Source organism: Argiope bruennichi, chromosome 6 (assembly GCF_947563725.1).
Source record: "Argiope bruennichi chromosome 6, qqArgBrue1.1, whole genome shotgun sequence".
Lineage (NCBI taxonomy): Eukaryota > Metazoa > Arthropoda > Arachnida > Araneae > Araneidae > Argiope > Argiope bruennichi.
In genome coordinates this window covers 14,679,948-14,705,459 of record NC_079156.1, presented here as the reverse complement: position 1 = coordinate 14,705,459, position 25,512 = coordinate 14,679,948, and the positions used below count along the sequence as shown (strand labels likewise).

General features: G+C 28.7%; 1 protein-coding gene and 1 long non-coding RNA gene across 2 annotated transcripts in view; one reads left to right on the top strand and one right to left on the bottom strand.

Moving 5' to 3' along the window:
* The window catches only part of LOC129973018 (uncharacterized), an 87,569-nt gene that overhangs the window by 8,966 nt on the left and 53,091 nt on the right, over positions 1–25,512 (top strand). Inside the window, exon 2 of the long non-coding RNA XR_008784928.1 lies at positions 18,673–18,805. This is a non-coding gene — a long non-coding RNA (uncharacterized LOC129973018). The remainder of the gene's footprint in view (positions 1–18,672; positions 18,806–25,512) is intronic.
* LOC129973017 (forkhead box protein D5-B-like) overlaps positions 6,227–25,512 on the bottom strand; it is a 35,494-nt gene continuing 16,208 nt past the window's right edge. The window contains exons 2-3 of the mRNA XM_056087363.1: positions 16,102–16,479; positions 6,227–8,027 (exon numbers count right to left, since the gene is read on the bottom strand). Of these exons, the coding sequence (XP_055943338.1) occupies positions 7,393–8,027; positions 16,102–16,479 (1,013 nt within the window). The 3' untranslated portion in view covers positions 6,227–7,392. The remainder of the gene's footprint in view (positions 8,028–16,101; positions 16,480–25,512) is intronic.

Genomic DNA, 25,512 nt, shown 5'->3' with positions numbered 1-25,512 from the left:
AAATTAAATTAAGTTCACTGTAATTATTGAATCTTTACTATCATATTATGCAAATAGTGATTTTATTCTTAATTGTTTTTCTGAATGCACAGAGTACTAGTAATGAATTTCAATATTATCATATTATAACGCATTTTCTATTAGCTAATACAAAACAAAGAGATAATATTTAAGAGATAACTTCGGGAGATAAATATTTTCATGTTGAAAACATAGCATTGTCTATATATAATAAATTTATTCAGAAATAATTTAAACTTGTAGAAAATCTTCAAAATTTAAGTTTCAAAAATAAACGATTTTCGTTGCTGGGAAAGAAAGTTCCAGTTTCCTAAAATTCTTTAGCTCATTAAAAATAAGTTATTAATTCAATTTAATACATTCTCCTTAATCTTCCATTTGTGTTCAGGTTGGTGACTACGTTGAAAAGTTTAAGCTGATTTTTATATTGTTATTTCTATACGTTTTAATATTATTTTACACCTTTCACTGCGATTTTCTCAAATTCTCTTTGGTAAAATTTTCTTACGAAAAACTTTATAAATTAAAATCTAATGCATATTTTTTTTTGTCCAAATTTGATATAATAATTTTTCAACGTGGTCTGCAGATCCTGAACTAGAGAATAAGTAATCAGTTTATTTAGATATATTTTATAGTTGTTTTAATCCTCCGCAATGCGAAAAAAGTTGAAAATTTCATGTTATATATTAGTCGAAGCCGAATATTTAGAGGGGACAGAAATACTGTTTATTTTTTTAGTTTAGGCACTGGGCATATAGTTTAGTTTAGGTATATATTTCTTAAGCTATCTGCAAACTTTTAAGTGAATCATTTGATGAGCCTCTAAACTAGAAGACTTGGTTTATACCTCATTTTATAAAAAAAAAAAAAAAAAAAGGCCCCTTTTTTTAATTTTTAAAAAAGTGTTTGCATTTAATCGGTATATTTTGTTTTTACAGATGTTTTTCCAATATTTTTTATGCAAAAATTTCAAAATACAGCTATTTTAAAGTATTTTTTTAAAAATTCGTCCTGAACGTAGTCACATACCTTAAGCATGTATGATGATTTGTGGGAGTAATAAAACATCAATTTAATTTTACTTTCAGTACAACTTTTATTTTAATCCGGTTTGATTTTTATTTGGTAATTCCAAATTAAAATGTAAATTCAAAAACTAATATATATATTTTCTAACCATATTAATCTATTGTAGAAAAAGTGATGGAATCGCATGAGTCATTTGAATACTCTGAAAATAATATGAGAACAAGTGGTTAAAATGTAATTCATTTCTAATTCAAAGTTAAATAAAAAAAAAGTGATATTATCATCAAAACTATATATTCTCAAAATGATTAAAAAATTTTTTAACAATTTGAATGGGTTGGATGGAATCTTGAGAAAGTTCTTTTGTTTGCATATGAATAATTAACTGCGAATTGAATAACTGCAAATCGAAGTAAGTATGAATCATGACCCCTATTGGGGTTCAAATAACCTGCCCTTGTGGGTTCGAATATTACTGGATGTCACCGTGTTTAAGTTATATTGTCGTAGAAATCTCGATCTTACATCCTATGGTCAAATCGTTTTGAAGTCTGGCTCGAAAAGACGAGCCTTTATGTTGTAGCAAAATAGTATATTTCTACACTAAGTAAATCCCTAAATTAATCTAAATCTTACTGTCAATTTCTTAAATATTTGAATATAAAACTAAGCTAACTAAATATTTCATCAATTTGAAATATTTTACTAAATATTTATTAATATTTTACTTTTCTATACAGTTGTGCTAAAATAAAATCCTTTTTATATTATCAATAATGATTGATTTGTTTCGAGTTAAGATTTAAAAAAAAATTGCCTTTTTTTTTCTGCTGAAGAAAGCATTTCTCAGGAAAAAAGAGTCAAAGTTGTATAAGTTTAATATTTATCACATTTATATTATTCTTTTATTCCTCTTCGTCTGTTACTAAAAAGTAAATTTTGCGATTGATTTTTCTTTAAATCTTCTGATGTGCTGTTTTGAAATTTTGTGTACTTATGTATTCTTATTGGCAACATTCTATTTTAACATTTTCAGAATTCAGCTGTCAGCTAATCAACTAATTTATATAAAACGTGATTCAAGAGGACTGGCATTGCATGATAACGAATTTAAGAAAAATTGACATCAAAGTTCTAAAATATTTATATTCATAATCTATTTATTAAAGATTAAAACTTAGAAAATAAGTAAATTCAAAAGTTTCCACTGCTTATCGCATTAATAAAAGTGTGTATTTAAAAATGTTTTTTTATTTTATTTATCAAAAAAAGAAATTCGGAATCAGCGCATTAATTTTAGGTCCGTCAGAAGAAAAGTATTTGGAAAAGTATCTTAAAATCTTATTTTCTCTAAAGTTCTATTGTTATTTTCTTAAAAATTTTTTTATGTTCTTCACAACTTTGTTAACGACTCTGATTGGAAGAATAACAAATACGTATTTATTTTTCATTTACCGGGGAGACATGTCTTATTTTCAATGCATTGCCGGCCTTTGTTTTATCTCTTTCGTAGCTGAAAACAGTGAGTCTGTCAAGTTTATTTTTTTCCACTCTAGATTTAATTGGCTGTTAGCAGGCCAGTAAAGTATTCTTGCAGTTATTTTTGAGCCGTAAACTAAGAGGTTGAAGGCAAACAGGAGCTAAGAGAGGAAAGATAGACCGATTGTTGTTTTTTGTAACAAATGGAAATGACAAGAAAAGTAAATCGAGATTCTTACGCAGTAACTTAGTGGCACATCATTAAAATTAGATTTCCTGGTTACCTGTAAAACGGTTTGTTTCTACTTTTAAGAAACGGATAATTTTAAAACGAATTGTATCATTTTTATTTTCTCCTATACAAAGTATAAATAAAGTATTCTAATCATCAAAAAATTCGAACTCGAAATTCTAACGAATCTCCACATTTCAGATCTCCCTGAATTAGAAAAACGCGTTTTTGGCATTATGTCTGTCTGAACATCTATCTATGGCAAAGATAACTCATAAAAGCTTTGAACTAGATTGATGAAATTTAGTATACTTTATATCAAGTTTGTAGTTGCCCATCACATTTTTTTGTGCAAATTACATTCAGAAGAAGCCTGTCTGCTCGGTTGTCTGAATTATAAAATAACTATAAAATTTGATACATAGATTTAACATTTACGACGTAAAGACCTATCAAATGTTAAGCTAAATCCAATAAGGAGTTGACCATCTGTCGGCCTGTTCTTTCGGAACTGTACTTATGAATATTATATGTAAACGGAATAAGTTAAAATTGTAGTGACTATATATTGGATTTGGTATGAGATTCTGCAATTGTAATTCTGTGTAAAATTTTAGCTTCGATCGGTTGAGGAAAAACACGTCTAAAACAAAAATTTATCTTTGTTAGAGAATAATCGAGAAAGTTTTGGAGGGACTATTTTAGCTGTAACATCTTTGGGCTCACGCAAACAACTGATAAGAGATTTTAATTAATGGAAAAGTGCATCTGTTTCATAAATTTTAGTCACCGCTAAAAAAGCAGAATTTTTTCTTTGATTTTTATATATACTTTTATTTTTAAAAAAAAATCGCTTTTCACCAAACAAAATTATTATGTATTAATACAACCGAATTTTCGCTACTAGCAAAAATAAAAATCTTCTAAAAATATACACAATTTACCGTTTCCAGTGATGGTTCGCCATTGTTGCGTTTTGAATGCGCAAAATGTTTTTTGAATAAGCAGCATTAAGTAGCAATAATAATCAGTGAGTAATTCTAAGCATGTTAACCGGGAAAAATTAATTTTACATCATATTAAATTTTTAAGAAAAATGAATGACATTCATTTATTTGCTATGCATTTTTTTTTCTTTTTCTAAATTAATAAAAAAAAATTATAATGAATATTTCAATAATTAGATCAGTAAAAAAAAGTATTAATATTTCTAATGAATGTAGAAATAATGTACATGTAGACAATTGTTAAAAGTTAAATGTGTTTCATTCAGTGTGAATGACAATAATCATATTAAAAATATCTTTATAATGATGACAATTTTTTTCTATTTAGTTTTATTGTATAAAGTAGAGAATCGAGAGCCGGCGTCCTGGTGTAGGGGTAGTGCGTCTTCCCCGTAATCTGGACGTCCCGGGGTCGAGTCCCGGTTCGGGCATGGTTGTTCCTCATCTGTGTTCTATCTGTGAGGTGTGTGAATGTGCCCCCTGTAAAAAGGGGTTGTGCAAGCGAATGTGTGAGTTTCATCTTCATATGAGCTAGAAGTCAGACTTCTGCCCTCGGATGCTCAGAGGTCTTTACACCTCAGAAGCTACTGCACTCACTTTCCGTGGTAACGCGAACACGACATCATCAGAGAATCGAGAATTTATTTTATCGAAAATAGTCCCTTCATTTGATTAGAAACGTAATATAAATCTGAATTTTATATAAGCAATTTTTGGAGTAAAAATAGATGAAAAATTTTATCCATCTAGTTTGTTGAGGTTTCGAATTACTTTGTTCACAGACATTTTTTAAATAATTATTTTGAATTCAAGGAAGTCTGAAACGTCAATATTCATTGAAATCTTGGGGGAAAATTCCATAATTAGAGTTTTACTATTTCTGTTTTACTGTTTTAATAGAAAAGGAGGAGTTATTACTATATTATTCAGTTTTTGCTTTCGCTATGCGGGAAAGTAAAAATGATATGTCATCTTTATGCGCTAACTCCAGCTGATATTAACGAAAACTAAAGACATGCATATCTGCAGGCTTTCAAAGCATCACATGAAAGATGCTGAAAACGTATGAGATGAGGTATTGTATCTCTTTGATATCATTCATATTTTTGAAAGGTTTACAATGAACACTTGTGAATTAATATTGAATTTAAACTTTCAGCTGTTATTTGTAATTTCCGAAAAAGGTAGTACTTTGTTTTGTTTCCATTTAATAGCCCTTAAGTTGCATTTCTTTTATAATTACTGCATTTATAATTACCTTAAGTATTAATTTTTTTTATGCATTCGTTGCAATGTTTGTGTCACATGCCTTCTATGCAATCATGTGAAAGCCCTTTTCTATTATGGTTAAGAAAGGAATCATTTAATCAGATAATAAGTGCGAATCACAGTTCATGTGTCAAATAGCACCAGCAAATTTATTAAAAAAGAGATGGAATTATTCAAACTGAAAAATGTGAAATGTATACAGAAGAATCTGCAATTACACGAACTGAAACTCGGAAATTTTTATAACGGTTTTACTTTAATTATTTCGAAAAATAGATAGAAACATGAGATATGTAATATTTTTTCCTCATATATTCGTATTCCATATTCCTAATACAATCCCTGATATACTAAAGTTCCATTTGTCAAAAACCATATACAAAATTTTTAATGTAATAGCTGGAACCGCAAATGATGCATAGTATTTAGTAACAAAACACAATAATCGAGAAGTAAATTAACCACTCTGACTGCACATGTAACTATTTGCATAAACAATATTTTTAGACTCGTAAAATTTTAATAAAATTGCGAAATACACTAAAATTTTCTCTAACATACTGTTTGCATTATGCTGTTTGCGTTAATTACAGTTAGCTTTGTTTCGATATAATACGTGAATAAATAATTCTATAGAAAAGATAAAGGTTTTATTTTAAAAGATTGTAGTAAAAAAACACACATTTTTGCTGAAATGTATAATTAAGAAAAGAAAAAAAATCTTGAATGTTGTTTCAAAGTGCGGTGCATTAGCATGTCACATTTTTAAAGATAAAATTTCAAATATTTAATTAAATATTATTGGATTTATATTTATATTACATAAATAGCTTACACATACATTGAAAAGCTTAATATCGCATTCTTTATTAGTTAATCTGGAAAATTTGATTTCAACTGTCACGTTATAAGTTTGTTATACAAGATAGTTGCATAATTCATTAAGATTTTTAAATTGTTTGTTCTGTAAGTTATATAAATACTGACTATACTGAGCATTTTATTTTACTTATTCCTTAAATCTGTATTTTGAAAACGAGCATCATATCAATAGTCATCTATTTTTAATGCTGTATAAATTGGTTTGCAACAAAGATAAATAAATTCTTAAAAAATAATATAATTTCTTATTTGTTGGTATTGTATTAAATGTAATGCTTGATTCACATAAAAGCACAGAAACTAATATTTTTCACTTTATTTTATTATGATCCATATTTAATTCAAAGGAAGAGTTCATTCAGTCTTCATCACAAGTCTTTCTTGATAAACATCTAAACTGCAATAACAGGTGCTACTTTCGAAAAAATTGTGTCTTGCAAAACAGATCTCGTTCAGTATAATGATTTTATCAGAAAGAAAGAAATTAGAATCCTTCCTGAACTAGAATATTTCAAACATATTAAAAATATCTCTATTACTTGTAGTAAGAGCTTTAAATACATCTGTAAAAGTTTCCTCCCCCCCCCAAAAAAAAAAACTAACAAAAGATGGTAGAAACATAAGGTTTTTTTTTTTTTTTTTTTTTTTTTTTGTAGGAGGATGTATACAGTATTTTTTCCCCTCTACTATTACAGGGAAAAGGGCATCTTGATTTCCGATTACAATAAATATGCGATAATTTTTATTGTACTGGATGTTCCAAAAATGTTCGCGCATCTTGAATAATTTCAAGTGTATAAATTAATAACATATCTTAACATTTCATAATTCAAATTAATCAGTATGAATATATTATCTTTTTTTTCCCAAGAAATATTTGCATTAGCTTACCACCCAAGATATTCTGAAAGTAGCAAGACCAATCTTTTATAAACTCTACATAACACAATTTACACTTAATTCTTGTTTGATTTTAGAAACTTATGTGAACTTATTGACTGCCTTTAGCTATAATAATGACGATTAAGTGAATTATTTGGTGTGTAAATGCAGGGACTACGAAATAAGAAAAATATTGCATTAGTAAATTTTAATCTTAAAACATCTGATAACTGATTTGATTCTGTAATTATATCAATTAAATTGATTTATGAAAAATTAATGCATGGTATGAATTATTTGTGCCATACTTATTCAAATTGTGTATGTATTTTTGGAACACCCTGCAGGATGTTAAATATGAAATTTCATTTAATCCAAACTTAAATGTTGTTGAGAGTTTAAAATTTTATCACTTGAATGCATATATTTTATTAATTCCGTCTCTTCTCTCCTACCTCATAAAATATCGCAGTTTCTTCAAAGCTCATAGTGCCATAAAATTCAATTTAAAATTCTATTTATTTTTACATTCCTGAGAGATAAATGTGAAATATTTCATGTTAATTTTCACAACATTGAAGTATTCCATCAGAAACACGTCCACCTGTTGACTAACCAAGGGTATTGTGACACTGACGAAGGAATCGCACTGGCAGGATTGGGTGACATATCGGTACTTTGAGAGAGATGAGAATTCGGTTCTGCATGTTCTGTTACTTGGTTGGGTGGTCGAGGGGCTAGCAGACCATTCACTTCCGATTGCAAATTTGAATACTGCAAAGCCCAGTCTTGCCTTGTGCTGCAGCCAGTCTGTGGCACCTGTTCGGGCTGACCAAATTGGGAAGAATTTGGCGGTCTTTGATTTGGGTAAATGGGTACCTGAGGAACTGATCGTTCTTGCTGTTCTTTGCTGAGGGTGATGTCTTCGATTTCAGTCGCCAATGTTGTCATTGCGTTGGCGAATGTGTTGGCGTAGTTCTGAACATCGGTTAAAGTGGAGATCTGCTTTCCAGTCGTTTGTGTATTTTGGATTGGCCCACCATCGCCAAAAATGTGGTCATTTTGAGGCCAATGAGAAGCTACTGAGTTGGATGGCCAAGCATTAGTATTTGGAAGGCTTTCTTGAGAAAAATATTGCTGTTGTGACATAGGCGGATAATTACCAGGATTGGGTAGCCAGCAGCTACCATTGTTGTTGGCTGGAAATGAAATTCCGTCAAAACCTAAAAAAATAGTAAATAAAAATAAAAATTTGCATACTAATGCCGATATAAAACAATAGTAAAATAAATATAAATACGGAATAAGAAAATATAGCCAAAACTTGAAGTAATAAATGCTTTACAATGTAGATTACTTTTTAAAAAATGTGTGCACCATAAATATACTTTGAAATGAACGATAAAGTTAGATTGGTATCTTTGAACAATTCAAATTTGTTAGAAAAACATTTATGAAAAAAAAAATTGAGTAATAATCTCTTTACTAACTTTGTATTTTTGAATGCTATTTTCCTGTTACAATATAGCAGACATATAGCAATCTTCATACACGAAAAGTTAAATGTATTGTGAAGTAAGATAGGGTTTAATAATATGCACTTATTAAACAGAAACCGAAAATTTTTACTTACGTAAATGATAATAAAAGTATTCTTTGTTTATTTTTCGGTGATTTATTTTTCATTTCATGTTGAAGATCGTAGATCGAAGTGAAAAATGTGCTGATTTTTTTTCCATTTCCTTTTCCAAAAAACAATTCTGTTCAACTACTGAATGAATTTTTATGTTAATAATTCTTGATGGATTTATTTTTCAGTTAAATTTAAATTGATCAGCATATAAAATAATCAATCCTTTCTTGTTCCTCTTTTTCGGTCATATTATTTATTTTTCTCTAAATAGGAAACTTTTAAATTTCAAAAGTTTAATCATTGTTAAGAAATATGATTCTAAAAGCCATATTTTCCCACTTTCTGTTAGAGTTCAATTAATTAATTCTATGCATAATTTATTATAAAATAAATACTAACTAACCTTTCGGTGTTCATTTTAATCCAATACTTTGTTTAATAATAAAGTTGATTAAAAACGTTTTAAATATTTCTCTAACTAAAATCAAAATGTAGTGAAAAATCTCAAAAAAACTTTCAACATTGATTTTGAGATATTCTTTAATCAAAGTAAACTTTCTTAGTATATATTAATTATCAAGTTATCATGGCAAGCATCACTGCTCGTGCCATCTGACTACATGGCATTTAACTACACAATATGCTACCTTTCTCTATCAACAATTTTCTTTGTAAAAGGTATAATAGAAAAAAAAATTAATTGCAAAATGTAACTGAAGACTAAAATGTGTAATGTATATAGCATTTTATATGTGCCAGCCTATCATGAACTGAACTATATGAACATTCGTCGCTTGTTTGAATTGCCTCTTCATTGCTTAATATATTTAAATACCCCCATTAATACGACACATATTAGACCAGAACTATCAGATTAGTGAACATTCATTAAAATAAACCCTTTTCAGTAGGAAAGCCAATGTTTATTGTCCAAAATATACAAAGTTATATATATTATTATAGTATAAAGATAAATAATTACAAAATATTAGCAAATGCTTATTGTTTCCGCCATTCGACATTAGTGATATCAATAAGTAATTAATGGGTTTTCCTTTAACTTTGCAAACGATTGAAGACTTGATTGGTGAAGATCCGGTCTGTAGACAGATCGCTGGATTTAATTGGCATTAAAATATTATTTTATTAATATAGTTCATTTATTATTTGGCGCTTTTTTTTTTGTTCATAGCTTTTTAGTGCATATGATTAAACCACAAGTATCAAATATCAGTTATTATCAGACATAATGCCAAAAATGCGTTTTTCGAACTCAGGAAGAGCTAAAAACGTAGAGTTTCGTCACAATCTGGAGTTCGCATTTATTTTCGATTTTAGTATTTTCTCTGTATAAGAGAAAGTATTGTAATCCTATATACTATTTCGTGTATGCATGATGAGAGTATAGTGTATACTATCTTCCTATGCGAGATATTAGATATATTTTCGAATAAACTAACTGCATTGTGCGTGGAAAGCGAAAGGTATTTTAAAACTAATTAAAAAAAATCTCTTTAGCTTATAAAAATAAAAATATCCTTGTGTTTACGTAAATATATGCATAAAACAATTTTAATTTAAATCTGAAAAGACGATTGCTCTATCAAGAGTAATGTGCAGTCAAGCATGGTCTTAAGTATGCACGTGTGTTTTGCAATGAAACGTCCTCCATTGTCATTAACATCCTCCTAGGATTTCGAAAATTGTTTTTTCAAATGACGATTTCTTAATATTGTTTCATAATTTCCCAATTCCATACATAACTTCAAAACATATTATTCGAAGAAAACACTTTCCAGGCCGTCTTAAAATCCAATTAACATTTCTATAATGCCCATCCAACTGTTGAATTTTGGAGAAAGTAATATTCTCTCTTCCCCCCACCCCTCCTCCCACGCTTTTACAATTTTTACATTCTCTTCATACAACATTGTAATCTTCAAAAAAATTCGAAGTCCAGTTTTTTACTAATCTCCGTGTTTAATATCTGAGTTCGAAAAACCCCTTTTTGCAAGTCTGTCTGTCTGTGGCAAAGATAAATGAAAAACTCTTTCAGATAGAGGGATGAAATCTGCTATACGGTCTACATCCATTTGTAGATTTCAATCAAATTCTGAGCTAAATCTATTTAGAGGAAGTCTGTTTGTCAGGCTATTCAAGTATATTTTAATACAACTACAAAGAAAAAGCGCTTGCTGGATAAAATTCGGTGCACAGATTTAATATCTGTAGTCACCTATCATGGGATTGACTGCCTGTCGATCTTAACTTTCAAAAGCCTGTACACGCTATAGCTCAAAAACTCAAAGTTTTAAATTTGATGTGTGATTTTGTGATAACCAGTGTACTTCTGTGTCAATTTTTGGTTTCTAATCGTTTGGGAAAAAACGCGTCTAAAACAAAAATTTGCACGATAGATTCAATAAAAATTCTTAATTTAAGCTACAGATTGATATTTCGCAAGTATTGTACACATTAATGCTGGACAATGCTTTCTCTTCCTTATCCAATGTCCACTATTTTTACGGGGGGGGGGATAGTATGTTTATTAGAGAGTATGTGAGTAAGTATTTGGAAAGCCTCACCCTCTGGTTTAAAAATTTATCATTCTTGCTATCTTTCATGGAATTTTAATTAGATTTTTAATTAAAAATTATGCAAGATTTTATATTTTTTTACACAAATTTAAGTGCAAATTGTTGCACTAAATATATTTTTATAATGCTTTAAAATTAAATTTTTTCCTCCAATGATATCAACTTTATTTTCGTATAATTTTTAAATTTCTTAAAATATCTTTCATTACGGTTTTTACAACTGTAATTTTCATTTTTTTCAGTTACTGGATTTATACCCATATGCGTTGCCACAACATTAGTTATATTTTTTTCCAATGATTTGTAATTATGAATAATTTTTTAGAAACAATGTAAAAGCAACCTAAAATAGCATCCGGTCATGAAGTTCCAAACTGAAGATTCGTATTTTATTTATTTTGTAAGTGTGTGGAATTTCGTAGATCAAAATAATAAAAATGGGGGAAACCGAATTTCCTAAATTTTTCAACTACTTAATCATTAAATTTTTGAGGGAAATACTAATTATATACTGATAAAATACTGACAATAATTTCGTTGGTTCTCTAAAAAGTCGATTTTTAAAAAAAATTAACATTCTGAATGTTTGAACAGTTTTCTTTATAAAATCGTTTGAATTCTGCTCCTAAATTCATTTCTTGGGAAGATATACTGATTTTTTATAATTGTTTTTATATATGTTTTAATTTGTTAAAAGCTATTTTTTCATATTCTGATTTTTGATAGAATTTTCTTTCGAAAAACTTCATAAACAAAAATGTAATACAGAATTTTTTGTTGAAATTTGGTATCATAATCTTTTAATATGTTTCGATAGTTCCTGAACTAGGGAATAAATAATTCATTTAGAAATATTCCGTAGTTACTTTAATGTTTTATAATGCGAAAAAAATGTAAATTTCATATCATTTATCAGTCCAGCTCCAATATCTAAAGAACGAATCGAAATATACATATATTTTTTTTTAATTCGGAAACGAGATAATATATTTCTTAAGTTATTTACAAAATTTTGCTCAAATCATTTGACAAACCTCTAAACCAAAAGATTTTTATTTTATACCTTCTTTTAGCCAAAAAGTCCTTGTTTTCCAATTTTGAAAGAACATTTGTAATTTAACTGTTATATTTTGTTATATTAACATAGATATTTCTTTCAATTGTTTTTTTAATCAAAAATTCAAAACTATTACTATTTTAGATAGTTTTTTAAAAAATTGATCCTGCCTAATCACATATTATAAACGGAAAATAAAAATAAAATCTACTTTTAATAATTTATATTGCTGTGTTCGTATCAGTAAATGACTTATAAGATATAATCGAGAGCATGAAATACAAAAAAATTGTGAATTTATAAGAAGTAGCATACAATTTAAATGCTAATCATTGCATCTGACGTATTGTGAAGTAAAGTAAATGATAAAAAAACAAGAGGAGAGAAAAGTACTTTTCCTTCATGGATTTTATGGGAAATTGTCGAATGTACGACTTACAAAAGAAGTTAGAAATTGATTTTTGGTTGCTAAATGTCAATAATGTAAGCGGTAGGAAAACTTTTTTGTATTCAACTAAAATTATTTTTATATTTCAGTATTATTTTCATAGTTGTCTATTTTTAAACATATATCAGTGCAACAGAAATCAGATGTTTTATTTTTTTTATTGAAAAGATGAAATAATTTTTTAAATCTAAAAACACTGCTGAATTTGTTATAAAAATAATAAATTTATAAGTATCTGATACAGACATTTAAAAATTTTGATACAAAGGTATATTTGATTACTGTATGGAATTTTAGAAATTTTTATGTTTAACTTAGTTCTATCGCATTATTTCAGATTTCTATAAAAAAAATTTATTCACCCTTAAAAATGGTAGTCAAAAAGTTAATTTAATCACGAATAATTATTTCATTTCAATTATTAATTATTTCATAATAATTTCAGAAGAATTTATGAGCATCAATTTCAGTCTGAACGTAAATCTCTGTCATTTGTTTTTGTGCGAAAATTTACCTATAATCTATCGGAAATAATTTTAATTTCCCAATAAACAATTGATTTTTGCTCCAATGTTTTGGTACAGTAATATTATACAATTTTTATGCAAATATCATCATCAATCAAAGTTTAAAGCTGAGCAAATGATTAACTCGTATCGAATAACGATTGGTGTTTTTTTAAATAAGTTTGGCGATTTTAAAAAGTTTTAAGAATCTAAATGTAAACAAAAACGTAATGGAGGTTTACACTACAACCTAAAAGATATCTCGATATCTTAATTCCGAGTTTAAAGCTGTTTTACAAAGCGAAAGTGATGCAGAAACAATTGAAAGGAAAAATATTTCCATTTATTTTTAATTCACATCTAACTTTCTACTCTATAATGGAGATAGCATTTATTAAAGTTAGCTTGATAGGTTACATCAATTAAGGCGCATCTCGTGAAATATCGTTTTTTTTTTCCATAAATATATACATACTGAATCTTTAAAAAATTTCAGAAGCTATTTTTTGGAATAATGACACATTTTTCTGATCTATATTCCATTACTATCAAATCTCGTTGTCTCCTTAGAATTCGTTTATATACCTGATAATAGTATTCTTGATGATTTCTGTATGTTTGAGCGTGACGTAGTGTAATTCGCCATTGTCAATGACGTGGTGCCCATAGCATAAGATTTTTTCACCCTTTCTCACCATATGTGGCAATAGTAAATGCAAATGGTATCGGGAACACGGTATTATTATTATTGCTTGCTCTTTAAATTTGGTTTGAAAAGTAAAAAATATTCAGTAACTTATTGTCCCCAGAGCATTACTTTGTCTCCAACCCCTTGTTCCGTCTTTATGCTTATTGACTATTGATCTCATTTCAGTTATTTATTATTTATTTGATTTATATTATACAATGTTGTTAGTTAATGTGTTTATATAAGACTGTTAATACGAGTAAAAAAACGGGAGTAAAAATTTAAAGGAAACAGGGTATCTCAAAATGTGTTAAGTCGTTTGAAAATTCAAATAATAAGCAAGCAGTCTGTGCTTCCAAAAGATAAGAAAGATGAAGATATGTTGAACACTGAGTTACCGCCTCGACGATTTCTTAAACAGGAAGATGAACTGCTCTCATCTTTTGCTATATAATAATGCGTTTTTCTTTTTTACGGGGGGTGGGGGGTGGTGCGAATTTGCAACTAGATGCCGCATTTAAATCTGGACAGTTTTGTTTCCAACCGTAAAAGAACAGAAAGGATACCTGAAATACTTAGACTTGTTCGCGAGCTTTATTTCTTATTGAATGAATAACTACTTTTATTTAAATGTATATTTAAATAAGAAAATTTCTAGAATAAGCAGTTGACTTTATCTAGTAGAGGATTTCTGCAATTTGCGACTCCAGGGAATGCCTATAAGGAAATACTTTTCATTAAATAAATGAATCAATTTAATTTCATATTTTAATATATTTTTTAACTTAATTAATATGTTAATGATTCTTTTTAGGTTAATATTTTTTTTTAATTTTATAAAATTTTGGAAATATATTTGTTTTTATTTATTTCTTATAAGTCTTAAACTAAATACATCCATTTTTGTATGCAATATTATCTATGTTCTATATTTACAATTTATTATTTTTGTATAATTATAATTACATACATAATAAATAAATATTATTTATATATGTAATAACGTTAGTTTAATTATATTAACGTTTCGTTTTAAAGCAACACTAGAGCCATTTTAGAACGGACCTCGTCCTTTTGAATCGCGTCAGATGACAGTAATAACAAAGAGGACGTAATAATGTATATAGAAGCCGTTATTTTTGATAAAATATTAATATTGTCCTAGTATTTTATAATTCGGGGAATTTGCATACACATTTTAATTATTTTGCAACTAAGAAAATAAAATTTCTTAATCAGTTTGCCTGTGATTCCCTTTCTACCTTGCCAACCTGTGTAGTTTCTTGATCTACTTAGCCGAAAATCCGTCACTGACTTTGACTTAACGTTTTCTTTTTAACGCGAAAGTGAATGGGTTGAAAGTACGCATAGCAAATGACTCCAATGGCTGTGAAATGATTCGCTACAGGTATTTTGCCAAGTATGAACAAGAGTAGTCGCAGAACAATTATTAAGTACCCAAAAAGAAATTCTGAGATCTTGTGGTGACCACGAGAGAGTGTATTTGCAGCAAGAAGTAATATGAAGTGACGCACTTGAGACAGTAATATAAGCAAACATGATTTCAGTATTTCTGTAGTTTCTTACTGTTTCCGATGATTTTCCCTTTCGGAGTTCACGATAGGTTTCAGTTCGATTTAATCCCGGAGCCAACTTCTATTGTTTCTGGAATATTCTTAACATATGTGATTATGTTTCGAGAGTTATTCCTTTCTGGTTGGGCATCTGTTATCTTCATTTCTTAACTGACATTTTTAACTATTGTTATCGTTTTATTATTAAAAAAATTTATTACTTATTTTTTTATGGCATTTATGCTCAGCATCTTTAACCCTTTTTAGGGCCATGGGAAGTATGATTCCCATCAAATTCATCAATCTTTGCATGGATTTATGTAGTTTTGCGTAAGTTCTGACAAATTTTTCAATCAGACGGAAACTTAGAGTCTTCATTTCCTTATTTCACACAAAATGGCATGTCTTGATTTGTTACTTAATTATTAATTAATAAATCAAAATAAATTTATCTAATAAGCTAAATGAGTCACTTTTCTTAAGCCAATGACAATCCTAAAAATATTTTAATATATCATGACTAGAAAAAAATAGCCCTTTAAAGGGTTAAAGGTGATTGGGTACTGGAATCGTATATGGTGCAATCCACCCACAATCTCTTCTGTATTAACATAAAATTTTGTCTTCCTTTTGTTCTGTACAAGGGATTTAACATTATTTGCAACTATTAACATTAACTATGTACCATTATTTGGACAGTTGTTTCGGAGAAAGCACATTAGACATCGCAATTTACTAATGTTTAAAATCGCATAAAAAGAAGAAGAAAATTGTTTTCTGACAGTTCTACTCACCTAGAAAATTATTGACTCCCCCTGAATGGTAGAACTGCGCGTAAGGCTTCAAAGCCTGGTATCGTCGCCTGAAGCCTCTCGGCCTGCGTCTGAACGAACCCTCCTCGAACATGTACTGACTGGCCGGATCGACCGTCCAGTAGTGGCCTTTGCCCGGTCTGCCCAGACCTTTGGGCAGCTTGATGAAGCAATCGTTGAGGGACAGGTTGTGTCGGACGGAGTTTTTCCAGCCCTGATACTGGCCCCTGAAGAACTGGAATCGGCCCTGAAGGTACTGGTAGATCTCGTTCAGTGTTAGGCGCTTGGACGGAGAGCTCTGAATCGCCATCACTATCAGGGCGATATAGGAGTAAGGAGGCTTTTCTTGCCGTCGCAGGCCTGAAAAGAAATAGAAACTCAATTACTGGAATTGTGTCATTAACCCTTTAATCGTTCTACCCTCACCTCATATTAGCATCGATTTAGAGCTTGTCAAATTTACAAGCTGAAATAGCATCGTTCAAAGACAATAAAATTCGATACAAAAATTACAAATAATCCATAAACATTTCAAATATGCTATAGATTCTTAATTCAATAGGTAAAACTGCAGATTCACCTGTTTAGGTTATGAAAACATCAAAACAGTTAGGAGGTTAATATTGATCTAATATTCCATGAGATGTCAAACTAGATTCGTTTATTATTTGAGACAGAAATTTATTTTTTCTGAAACGGTTTGTTGAAAAAACGTTTGTAGGTTTTTATTTAGTTTAGATTGTATTTTCTGTCACATATGTAAATGGAACGCCATTTATGAACTCATCGAGTAAAATTAGTCAGAGATAAAAATTGACATAAATTTCGAATGTCATTCAGGATGAATTTCATAATTTTTATTTTAGATATTATAGATAAATTAATTATATTCTTATGTGATGAAAAAATTGTAAACTCCTGCGCAGTTTATCCAGCAAAAAGATCTTTCGCTAAAAAAATATCGTCATAATCAAAGTAAGTAATTAATAAAATGTCTTCCATACTATTAATACACGCTGGCTTTACATAAATGTTACCTGCAAACAAGAAATGGATTTCTGAATTTTAAATTTTATAACAAGCGCCACAAAGAATAAAAATAAACAATTCCTCCCACCTAACGTGAAATCAATAGCTAAAAATATGATTATTGAATAAATCAATTCTTTATACATATATATAAAATCAAAATCCATAATCTTTTAATGAAATCAAAATCCATAATCTTTCAATAAAATACATTACACCGGGCTTATCGGGCTTATTTTAAATCATACGTGTTTGAGATTGTTGCTTACAGAATGTAATCAATATTTTGATGATAATATATTATTGCAATATTATAATAGAATAACTTTTTGATGATAATATATTATTGCAATATTATAATGGATTAACATTTTGATGACATAATATGATTGATAATATTTCAGTACTTGATACATTACGATGCGATCGATATCTTTGAAATTTCATAGTTTTATAGAGTTTTAAAATTTTGACGCAGCAACACAGAGTAATTCCTTCGAAGTTGCAGATACCTAGAGGAGTTGGGCTTCGTATTCTAATGGGGGATGGAATTTCACTAGAATTTTTACATATTTATAGAGAACAACTGAATTAAATAGATAATATTTACAGGGAAGGTTTTCTTCATTTTATTTTTATCTCAACTTATAATATCTCAGGCATGATATTAATTATTGATATAAATTTTACTTTTTCTCTTCAAATGATATGTCAGATTTTATCTGTGAGTCTGAGTAATTTTCTATCAGGTTATTTTTTATCTTTTTAGTGAATAATCATACAAATTTACAAAAGATAAAAAGCATTTTCACACATCTGATCATCAAATCGTTTTAACCACATCGAATTCTGTATAGTCGTGATAGTTGAAGGATGGTTGGTAGAGTGGCTTATCAGTTTTATTGGCACAAGAGCCAGATAAGTCTACAAATGGAATAAAAAATTCAAAGAGCCTTCAATAAAGTCAAAAGACGCAATGGTGTTGCGAGAGGGTATAATTTGTGCATTCCCAAATGGAGAAGTTTCAAGAGAATAATTTGATTTATATAAATATCTGTATTATCTTTAATAATTTGTTTTGAAAATTCAGATAGACTTCTAGGTACAATTTTTAATGCATTGACGGGACGTTTTGGCACAACATAGTGGTATCAAAGCTGTATGAACTAACTGTATCAAATAGATGCGTCGAATAAGGAATATCAAAACAATAAAAATCTTATTTTAAAAATAACGTCTTTGAATGATTTCAGTATTCTTCTCCTTGTGCTGAAATTGAAATCCCTAAAATCTACATGATTTAAAGATTTATATCTGATTTAGAACCTACATCTAATTGATGTGACTTTTACAGTAATAAAATATTTAAAAGTTGTACTGCATCGAATTCATTTGGTGATATTTTAAAATTAGATATACGTTTCTATAGAATAATAAAAATGTACAAGTAGCTCCCAAGTTACTGTATGATTTCAAATATCTATAACTTTAAGAGTAACTAATCTTTTTATTCTTCCTTTTTAGGTATAGAAAAGAGAATATTAGAAGATTTTCCTCGGAAAAGGATGAATGATTAAAAAGCAAACCTACATCCTCCCTTAACTGTACGCATTGAATTTCGATTCTGCAGTGATAAAACGAGATGTATCGTTATGAGGTAAGTTAATAAAGTTAAAAGTTCACAGAAGAAAACCCCACAGAAATGGTCTTCCCAAAACTTTCACGCACGCTCTCTAATAAAGGTATATCTCCCACTCCCACAAAAAATTTGGACTTAGGGTAAGGCAAAGAATGCGTTGCATGACATTAACTTCCGATAGATACGAAATATTAACCTTTGGATTGCATTTAGCATTTTTACTGTCGTGTAAGTCCTTGGTGAGTTATTTAACATTAACTTTTTTACACAATCGCTGATGAAAGTGAATTTGTGTTTTAGACACATTTTATCCCAACCGATTGAAATTATCATTTGACACAGAACTATAATTACAGTCGCAAAATCATATCCTAAATTTGATATATTTTAGGCATTTTGTTTTTAAGCTATCTCTTTTGCATGCTTCTGAAAACACAAATCGACAGACGATAAAGAACGAGAGACATTCAACCTGTTGCTGGATTTGGCTCAAAATATGATATGTGTCTATGCTGCAGATGTTAAATCTGTTTACCTTCATCTATCTAGCTCATTTCGTTTTATAGTTACCGTGTTCATTTATATTCAAACAGCCGAACAGACAGACTTCTTCTGAAAGCAGTTAGCTCAAAATTTGATAGAAATCTAAATACTAGTGTAAAGACCATATACCAAATTACACCCATCTATATCAAAGTGTTTATCAGTTTTCTTTGTCAAAAACAGACAGATGCAAATAGACATGATACTAAAAATATGTTTTTAGTATTATGTTTGCTTTGTTCGGTGAATAGAAAGATCTGAAACATAGAGATTTTCGTCAAAATCTCCATTTCGAATTTTTTGATGAATATAATATTTTGTCCATACTTCGTATAGGAGAAAGTAATAAGGAGTCGCGTGACTTCGGTTATGTCGGGATATTATATACGCATTTAAAAATAATTGGCAAAACCGAAGCATCAGTTTTCACAGAAAACCATATCTAACGAGGGAAGCAAACGAAATTTGTAAGCATTAAAAAAGATCTAGGTCATTTCAAAAGAAATGTAAATTTTCAGACAATATACTATAATCAGGAACTGATTGTAACCGCTCGACTTTAAAAAATCATTAGTTTGCTATAAAAAAATTTATACAATTCACAAGTCAATTTTGGCGACCCGTTGGTCCTCTGGAGATATGAGAAGTTTTTAATTTCAACAAAATCTCTCAAACATAGCTGTATGTCCAGGATTCCGTAAATATATCAGACATTAAATTCGTGTTATTTAAATAGCCTTCTATCTGTTCTTTTCATTTCGTATATGTATTTTTCAAATGGAGTCCAGTTTCATAATATCATCGAGCTATTAAAAACATAAGTGTCAAGTTTATCTCTCTTCTAACTTTCGTGACAATGATTGAATTTCTTATACAAATATTGAATAAAATCATTCTATCTTACCTAAGAGTAATGAAGGAAAAAATAAATACACGACTAGTACTGGATGAAATAATGTAAAATGTTTTAGGATTAATTTACGATAAATTCATTAAAATAATCTAAAAAATCTTTAAAAAAATTAATTAGATCTAAATTAAATGATTTTACAGAAATTGCTATGGCATCAGTAGAAAGATAATTGTTTTGGACTTTAAAACAATGTGGAATTAGTTTTTGTACGAGAAAATTTTAGAAAATATCAAAACCTCGTTTAATTTTTAATTAATTAAAATTCTAATAAAAATTTCAGAAATTCGATTAAATAAAAATTTCTTCGAGGTGCACATTCTCACCTTCCAAAGTATATATTTGCCAAATTTAGTGACTATAAATCAAACGGTCTGTCATGTTGAGCGCCAGTGTCATGTTGAGCGCACACACAACACATTTTCGCCATTTATATGAGTATAGATAGAAAAGTCGTATTTATCAAACTTGAGTACATTTTATTGGAGTTATGGAAATAACTCCGTATGTAATGTTTTAAATCGATATGTGTGAAAGCTCTATTCTTTATTACATATGTTTCTTCCAAACAGCTATAGTGTTACCCAATAAATTAATTGGACATTGCACGTAAAATAATTAGACTATGCATGTATTTATGTGCAAAATTACAGCCCAAACGTATGCATATTTTGTCAGTCCTGTCTGTCGCTTAACTAAACAACAAAAAATGTTGATGCTTTAAGTCACCTATAAAACTGTCGACTACCATGTACAGGCAAGTAGCTTTATTTTGCTATGACATAAAAGCTTTCTTTCTCCTTTGTGCTCCTATAAGAAATTTAAACGCAAAAACCAGTTGCTTTAAATAGCATAGAATTGCCGAGATGAGCTATATCTTCCGTAGATTTTTTTCGTATATAGGTATATTCATAAGTGCTGTTCTTTTTGTTAGGTTAACTGCTAACTTGCAAACTGAGAATACCTTTTAATATTGAATTAATAAACAAACATTATCGATGAGTGCTGAAATACATATAAACTGATATTAATATTTAAACTTATCTTTAAGTCATATTTCTGAGGTCATGATTCAAGCATAAGTCTCATTGTGACTTCAGTTCAGTGGAGAAGAAAAATAAAAATTAGGAATCAAACTTCATTTCAGGAATCTGACATTAGAAATATAATTTTTCTTATTAAAAAAGGCTAAAAATACATATGAAAGAGAGAAATAGAGAATATATAAGAAGAGATTTCAAAGGAAGCAAAGGACTGAAATCTTAGATTCTAAAACATTTTCATGTTTTTTCACTTGATTCTTATTTATCGTTAGTTTGTTAAATTGTGTGGCAGGAATTAGAAAACAACTCTCGTACTTAGTCACTGAAGTATATTTAGATATTCGGAGCAGTGGTCATCCGATGATAAGAACTCATCTCTGATGCTTCAATTCGAAATCCTTTCAATCAAACATAAATAAATAAATGACCGCCGTGTGAATAGGTTTGGTGCCAAGGATGTTGAGAGCCAAGTTGCACTCAGGGCTGGTATACAAACCCCTCCCCATAGCACCACATAACATCTAGCACTTCCTCTTGAAAAATCTAGAAAAATATAATTAAATGTTTGCCTGTCTCAGTGTTTGTTTGCTTGAATATCATACAATTCCACACCCCTTGACAGATTAGAATGAAATTCGGCATTCCTGTTACTTAGCATCTAAAAGAATTAACTGCGCTATTAAAATGCTGCCACGCTCAAGCTGTTGAAACGATGATAAAACATTTCAAACTGTTTCATAATAATTTCGGAATAAAGTAACAGACAAAATTATTTTTTTCCCTCTCTTAAAATAAAAGAAGACTAGCCATAAGTCTAGTCACTATAAATAAATCTGAAATTATACGACATAATTCCAAAAGTCATGTAACATATGCAAAAATCGATTCAATATCACATGCTGACTATCGGTTAAGTGAGCCTCAGGGTGAGTGTTCATGTAAAATCTTCACATTTTCCATTGAGTGTAGCTGCCAAAAATACACCATTCTTTACTTTATAGATATGTATATTATTCTGTATTAAAGAAATCTTTTCTATAAAAGTTAATCTAATCTATAAAAAAATTTCTTCATAAAAAAAGTTTTTTATAATAAAATATTTATATAAAGGAAAATTTTATATGAATTTACAATAATATATATATTTTCTTATCATTTGTATTATTAATTTTTCATGTATCTATTTTATAACTTTTTAAATTTCAAATGGCAAAAACATGATGCGAATAGTTTCAATTTTTTTTTTCAAAATCATGTTTGAAATATACGTTAGTTAAATACCTCTCGGGTTTCATTCGATAAACGCATAATAATTCGTTGCAATTTTAAAAATCACTATCTTATTAATATTAAATTATATATTTAAACATTTAATCACAGATTTTTAAAAAAAAATTATATACAAAAATTTAAATGGAAATTCTGTAAAGGTATATTAAAGAATTTAAGTTGGAGTAAATAAGAAAGTTTAAATATTTAAGGAATACGTATTTTTTAAATCAGACAATGTTTTTCATATACATAGTGCGTTTAGGAAACTATAATTCTGCATTTCTAAAATTTACGGATAACTATAATTGATTTTGCATAGTGTGGATCCAAAAGAACATAATATTTAAAAATATATTTTATAACATTGTAAGTAGAAAAAAATTCTCCTATACCTTTATATAATTTTTTAATAACTCAGTTTTTTTTCTTTTTTTATGAACAGACCTTTTGCAGCATTTAGGCCGAATAAGTTTAATGTATGCTTTACAAACAAAATCTTTAGTTATTAACAAATATGTAAAAAGTTCAAGCGTAATAGAAATGATCCAATAGGATATTTTTTATAAAAATAATGCTTTCAGATTAACTTTGTTTTGGTGGCAGATATACGTTTTCTTATTTGAAGTTAATCAGTTTGAGTTTCTTTTCTGTGAATGACTTAATATCCATAGGGTGGTTCAGACACCCACATGCTGGCATTAACTAACCTACAAAAATTGCCTCGATTACACAATACCATTTAAACAACAGAATGAACGGTGAGCAAATCAATCAATTTTTACAATTCAATCATTTATTTTAATCGATTTCCTTTGCAAATGCATTTATTAATTCGCATGAGGTGACCAACTGTTTCACCAAAAATATTGGTTATAAATTTTTTCAGATATGTCGATCAGATATAACTTCATGTCCATAATTCCGTAAATTATTTGAGATTAAAGCTCAGTCATAATTGTCTTACTTACTTTGAATATTAGAAAGATTACACCATTAGAACCATTAGAAAGATTACATGAATCTTTCTAATGGTGACAGTGCTATAAGAGCATAGCATTGTTAAAAACTGAAATATCAATTTCGTTCCTTTTTTATATTTCATGGTATTGTAAATATCTTATAGGTCTGGCAAATTATACGAAAATAAAACAAAAACCCTCTTTAACTTTCAACAATGAAAGAAAAATAAGGCAATTGATGAAACGATGAACACGGTTTGAACTTCAGGGCAACTATTTAATCTATTGTGGGAAATTTAAAAAAAAAATTATTGAAAAAACTGCCAAAATTTAAAAAAAAAAAAATTGCACAATTATGAAATTGGCATCATTGAAAAGAACATTTTATTTAACATTTAAGAAATTTATTTTTGTGCAATAATATTTTCGTGATTTATTGCGGAAGAACGTCAGAATTCAGCGTAATTTTTATTTAATTAAACTTTCAAAAATATTGTTCGAGGTGCACATTTTCACCTTCCAATGTGTTAAATTTAGTAACTGTAGGTCAGAAGATAACGCCTGTTGAGCGCCAACTTTCGCAATCATGCACACGCACTCACAAACACGAACACACACACACGCACATACACACACATTCATCTTTATTATTAATACTAGCCGCCTTTGGTGACCAGTCGGTTCGCTAGTGATTAATGCTCGCTAAAATTTAATAAAAATTAAATTAATTAAAATTAATAGCTTTTTCAGAATTTTTTTTTTTTATGCTTCAAAGTTTGATAGTCACATAACTCATTAGATAGTTATTAAATCGTTTTGATAGTCACATAAGTACAACTAATACAAGCCTTAAGCTGTTTTGTTCATAGTACTATGTATTTTATAAATTTGTGTCAGCTACAAAAAATTTGAACTTTGAGTTGGAGCGAAAGTTCTTTAAACTTCAATTAATTTAAAAAAACTTCTCTGTTTAAATCATATGTGTTTTTAAAATGAGTAAAGAAAACTGAATCATTCATCATTAAAGTCCTTACGTGCATTACAGAATAGATTTTATCATTGATGCAATGTCTCAAAGAATTATTCAAAAAAAAAATTTCTCTGATTCATCATGAAATTTAGTTTTTACTTTTACTTTTAAAAGAATCTAAACGACGTCAATAAAAACATTGTATTTTGTTTCGATCGTTAAATACATTTCAAAAAATTATAAAATATAAATTTTATGTAGTTCTTGGATTTTAAGAAATAATATTCTGCAAAATATTCTTGAAACTACAAGTTTTGGACAAATAAATAAATGTTTCTATTTTCTGCGATCAAGTCTGGCCGATTTATGAAGTTTTAAATATTATTATTTTAGAACAATAAACATTTTAGACCAATCAGTCTTGGGAAACCCAGGGTTGATTATCGTATCTTCTTTCAGACAGTCGACGAAGTGGTCTAAAATCGCCCAATTTTATAGAATTGTGATATTTAAATTTCAATCAGTTCAGTTTTAGTGATTGATTTCGTTGATTAGAGTGCAGCTGTTTTTATTTAAAATATTAGTGTCTCAAGAATATTTTATAAGATATGATTCATAGGGTAGATGATTTAAAATTTGTAATTCATCAAGTATTTGTTGTCACAAGTTACATAAAATGTAATTAATTACTAAGACCATTTAGTTAGCAGGAGGCTGTCTATTACTAAACGTTTACAAATTAGCGGATGGACGTTGATAAAGTGAATATCCTGTAAGTATTAAACCATGTTTACCTTAAATAGAACTGATTACTGAATACTTTCATTAACTGATTTATTGAATTAATAACATAAATGTTGGAAAAGACGATAAAAAAATTGCATTTACTTCTTAAAATATATCATATTTCATTTTCATACAGTCAAGTGCTGAAAATTACATTTTTCCAAGTTTAATTGGCAATAATAATTAATTTATTTTTTAATCCGAGTTTTTATCACTGTGATGGCTACTCGCTGATAAAAGCT